The sequence below is a fragment of the Oxyura jamaicensis genome, chromosome 4 (genome assembly GCF_011077185.1).
Source record: "Oxyura jamaicensis isolate SHBP4307 breed ruddy duck chromosome 4, BPBGC_Ojam_1.0, whole genome shotgun sequence".
NCBI classification, from domain to species: Eukaryota; Metazoa; Chordata; class Aves; order Anseriformes; family Anatidae; genus Oxyura; species Oxyura jamaicensis.
In genome coordinates, this window is record NC_048896.1 from 65,630,684 (window position 1) to 65,635,874 (window position 5,191).

General features: G+C 41.8%; 1 protein-coding gene across 1 annotated transcript in view; it reads right to left on the reverse strand.

Annotated features, from left to right (window-relative positions):
- CFAP299 (cilia and flagella associated protein 299) overlaps positions 1 to 202 on the reverse strand; it is a 47,972-nt gene extending 47,770 nt beyond the window's left edge. The window contains exon 1 of the mRNA XM_035325756.1: positions 124 to 202. Coding sequence (XP_035181647.1) covers positions 124 to 144 — 21 coding nt within the window. The 5' untranslated portion in view covers positions 145 to 202. The remainder of the gene's footprint in view (positions 1 to 123) is intronic.
- Positions 203 to 5,191: the final 4,989 nt, after the last annotated feature.

Sequence of the window (5,191 nt, forward strand, 5' to 3'; positions counted from 1 at the left end):
CCCCCCCCCCCCCCCCCCCCCCCCCCCCCCCCAAGAAGGGAAGGAGAGAAGGCAAAGAGAGATGTTACCCTCCACTAGTTACTTAAAGACATGGAAATAAATCTTAAATCAGTTCAGTCTCACCATCAAACATCTAACTTCCATTAGCTGAGAAGACAGAGGCTTCTTAGGGGGAAACAGGCTTCCAAGCACACAAAGAAACACCCACGCCACCCCTTCTCACAAATTCCACTACAGCCTTCCTTTCAAATCCCTTTTATGATTCAGTCAAACATATCTTTTTTTTTTTTCCAAACTCAATAAATAGTCATGATACATATGGCTGCACCGCCTCAGAGTGAAACAAGGACATGCCTACGTCATGTTAGACACCGCAGATCTATGCACAGTAGCAGTAAAGCACTGTTTTCTGATGATTTCTTCCAAGTTAATTTACTGATCTGATCCCCTCTTCCATACCTCTGCCTCATCTGAGAATTCCTCACTCTCCCCTCACTTCCCTTTCGCACTGTGGCTCCCGTTCTCTGCTGGTAGAATTTACTTGCAATTTCTAGTTAGCCACTTACTCAAGAGAGCAGGAGATTGGATCACAGACCAACAGTGATATTTGCATAGCATTGTTCCCATTTTCTGACTTCTTTTCTAATTTTACAAATTTTCTGGGCTCTTTTTACAGTTCACTGGAGACCTGGAAGGAGATACCATGTTGTCAGATTTCAGGATTTTGTGGTGAGCTCCACGGTACTTCATGTCACCCCGGTGCCTAGACCAATGATTAATAAGGCTCTCCAGTTTCATACAGAGAAACCAATATCCTTCAGCCCTGGAAAGGACAGCCTGGAAACTTGAACTAATGTTAGGGGTTCAGCAACGAATAGCTAAATTATATCAGAAAATATCTCAGCACTATCAAGTCAGTCTCAGGATTTATGAATTTTTGGGATTGGCAATTTCAGTAATTCTCCAACATTTGAAGAAATGGCTCGAATTCTGGATGAAGGTGTACATGAGGTAGGGAAATGTGCATTAGCTGTGACAAGCAGATTGTGCACACACATACTGCATGCCTTATAGCTTGATTCCTGCCCATGATTAGAGCTCCTGGGCCATCGACAACCACATCACTAAATCACAAGAGCAAAGCTTGATTGGGGATGTCAGTGGATGGAAGCAGAAGTACTTTCTAGACAGAAGTGGGGCTACAGGATTTAAACCCCTTGCAAAGGGAAGAGGAACGAACTCAAAAGTACTGAAATCTGTTTCATTCACCTATCTCTGAATTTGCCTTGTCAGACGAACCTGTCCTCAACAAGATGCATCAAGGTGCCTCCTCCCTACACTGCCTGCATGACATGCTGCATTCAGCCTGTATGAACTCCACACACCTGACATCTTCCTAAATTCAGTTGTGTGGTCTATCCCCTTACATAGAAAGGAAGCAGAAGTAGACCAGAAATCTTTTTGATAGAAGTATCTATCTACATTTCCAATGAAATAAAACCAGTAACTCCGCTGAAGTCTCCCTTCTCAGGAGGGCTGCCAAGGCACACACTGCTTGCTTATGTCAGTAAAACTCCTCAGAGATTAACTTTAGTGTGAGATTCAGCTTAAAATCAAAACTACACATTTGAAAATACAAGCAGACAAAAGATATCCTAATGAACATAAGCTCCAGTTTAAAAAGGAACTGATTTAATCAGAAATGATTTCAAATGTTTAATAGCTTATAGAAACACGTCTGAAACCATATAATGTGTCCATTCCACTACCTAAAACCATTTGTTCCTGCTGGCTTTGTTTGACGTTGCTTGTATTTCTCATCTGAAATCATCATCCACTTGTTGATTGGTGTGGACTGTTATTTCATGTGAGAAATAAAGCCTGTGAGGTCTTATCTGAAGAATCAGCAAAACCACTAAAAACTGTAGGAGGTGCTTTTTATGTCAAGGGCCCTGCAGAGCAAGTGAAGGGACATGGGAGATAATAAATGTAACAAAGGGGGACAGAGTGGAAATCAGGCATATATCACCTATACGGGGGCTGATAGTTTTCAGAAGGGCAGTTACTCTGTAAATAAATGGGAACTGTGTGTGGATCAAAGCTGCCTGATACTTCAGCATAAGTATTCCCCAGAAAAGCTGGAACAGCCAGAAAGGGTAGAAAACTACTTGGTTCAAACAGGTTTGGGGCCATTCAGCTGCAGATGCTGGAACAAACCCCAACTGCTGCTGCAGCAGGCCCTGCTGTCACATGGGGTTGTACTTTCTGAAGGAAGCAGAGCAGTGTGGCTTATCCCGCTGATGATCCCTAGCTCCTGGGAGGACAGGTCTGCGTGTGGTTTTGGGCACAGACAAATCTACCTTGCACCATGGGCTTGATGGGTGCAGAGGCAGCAAGGGGGCTGGTGAGATATGCCTGGACGATAACTGAGCAAGTGAGGCAGGGCATGGGTGTGTGTGTCCAGGCCAGGAGGCATGCCTCAGTACCTGCAGGGAATGGGGATGGCCAGTATCTCAGCCTTCACAGGAGCAGAGTGACTGTCTTGACCTTGCTCCAGACCAGAAGAGTCTGCTTGGACAGCTGCTATAGTGCTGTCACTGGACTTGAAACCCTAAGCTAGCTTCCTTTCTGAAGGCTGTTTTCATGCCCCCCCTATAACGATACGTTTGGTTCCAACTCTTGTTCACAACAGAGCAGCCATCGCCACACAGGTCCCATAGGAGTCCAGGAAGAATCAAAACAATGGCTGAACTCAAATAAAAATAGATCAGATGGGGCTATCAGATCCTTAGGGCTTCACAAAAACTGTTTTATTTAAGTAGAAGTCAAATTTCCTTAAATAGAAAATCCAGTAAGTACCCAGCTATTTCTTCAGTTAACAAAACCAGTACAGCACCACTTCCGATTGCTTGAAAATTTGCCATGTTGATCCTAACAGAGTTAAATCAGAGCAGCTTTTGCCTCACCCTAGTCTCCTTTGTTGTAAGAACCTCCTTAACTCTTAGAGAAGTTCATCAACTGCTGTACCTTGATAGTCACTCCCAGCAGTACAATAGACTAGGTGTAATCCTGTGGAGTAACAGCAGGAAATGCCTACTGTGGAATTACACATCGTGATGTTCTTGATGATGTTCTCTGATAGTGCCCTGGCACCTTCTGAATAGATTTTCACATCAAAGAATTGCTAATATAAACATACTTTGTTTACACTGCTCCTCAAAAAAGGTTGTTCAACATCTTCTAAACATCTATAAATCACTGATCAGGCCAATTTCTACAACAACTAACTCATCCTGATTCCAAGTTCAGAGTTCAAAACATGCTCTCCGATTCTAGCTAAATCACAAACCCTTAAATTAATGCAATGCTCCAGCTGACACACCACTTGAGATTTTAACAAGAGAATTATGATAGTTTTAAAAGGTTTGTAGTGAGGAAAATACCAAGCAGTTGGTTGCTCTTAAAAGTTCTTTGGAATAGAACTAGACTAAATAGCCCTTCAGCTTTGAAAATCACCCACACAACCTAGTGCACCTGATGTAAAAATTCTGATGCACAACTCACTTACTAATAGGAAAAAGAAAAAAAAAAAAAAAAAAAAAAAAAAAAGGCAGTGCAATGGCAACGCAGCAGGTAGGAACACATACAACTTTCTGAAACACAGACATAAAAAAAAGGAAAAGAAGTTAATACCCATGCTTCTACCTTTCCATAACTACTATACATTATAGCCCACATATTTTGGTCCAATATTGTAATCATACCTCTTTAAGAGATGATTTTCTTCCTCAACTTTACTCATTGCTTTTGATATTGCAGGTGCTTGTGTTGACAGAGGGTTGTTTGCTGGAAGATGGCAAGCAGAGCACTAGCTGCAGGGGGACAAAAGAACAGCACCTCTAGGAGAGGAACTGAATATGTCAGTTATGATACCTGGGTCACAACTGTGTTATATATGGTCAGCAATGTACAGTACATATGGCAAAGACATACACACGGTGGCTGGGGAGCAGAAGACCAGCCACCATACAATAATTTATTCCAAGACTTGTTTTGTGCATAAGTGGCACTCAGTGCCTGCAAGCAATATATTAGCTTCTCATACTTTTCAATATTTCATTGAATAAGTGTGCACATTTTTTGGTGGAAAGCATTTTCTCTGAATACACTGCAGTCCCTGATGACGCTGCTGCAGTAAGGTAAAACACGGCTTTGGAGAGCAAAGTCACTGCATATACTTCATCCTCGGTCAGGTGTGCCAGCATGGTGGCCCCAGCCCATCACACAAACGTATGAACCCCTGAGCTCAGAGAAGAGCATTTTGATTCTGGAAACAAAACTATGAAGCAAAGAAGTTATGACTGTAACAGGAACTATGGTTAAAAAGGACTCCTTGCCCAAATGCAAAACTCCCTCACACACATTTTGTTAAGATTCCCTTTTGATTGGTTTTTCCTTTGCTAAATTTTTAGAAATGAAAACAGGAACCTTCAGGGAAAAATTCAGACAGAGCTCAGCACTAAGTATGTCTTACTACAAAATTAATGACAGAAGCATTACAAAACCTCTCCTTCAGAGAAAGTGAACAGAAATAGAAAACTAAGGAAATGAAGAAAGCCCTCACCAACTGCTCAACTGGCCTCTTACTTTCTTGCTCACCGGTCAGTCAGTTTCAGACAAACACTAAAAAGGCTTTAGAACTTGTTCTTAATCCAAATCTAAATAGGGAATCTTTACCTGGCCCATCCATAGCATAAATTCCATGCTCCTGTTGTAATAAATGATATATTACTTTTTACATATGTAGCATAGCAGCTAAGCTAAGTACTATATATAGCTGAGTTATTGCCCTCAAATTCATGAAAGTATAAACATTGACAGACAGATTACTTCTTTCCCCTCATCATTTGACTTTGAAGCGAAGTCAAGCATGGCTCTTGATCAAGAACGCACTTGTACACCTGAGCATAGGTGTGCACAGGCCCAAAGGAAATGTTAAACACAGTTCAAATAGAAGCATGGGGATTTCCTTTTAGCTAACTCTATTAGCTATGCTTACTTTTTTCAAGACTAATTTTCCAGAAGAACCAAAATGGTTAGGTTGCCACTGAGCATCCAACCCCATATTCACGCAGTAGATTTAACACTTCTCGAGACAAAGTTGCACTTGGGGTTCCTGCTGAAAAGCATC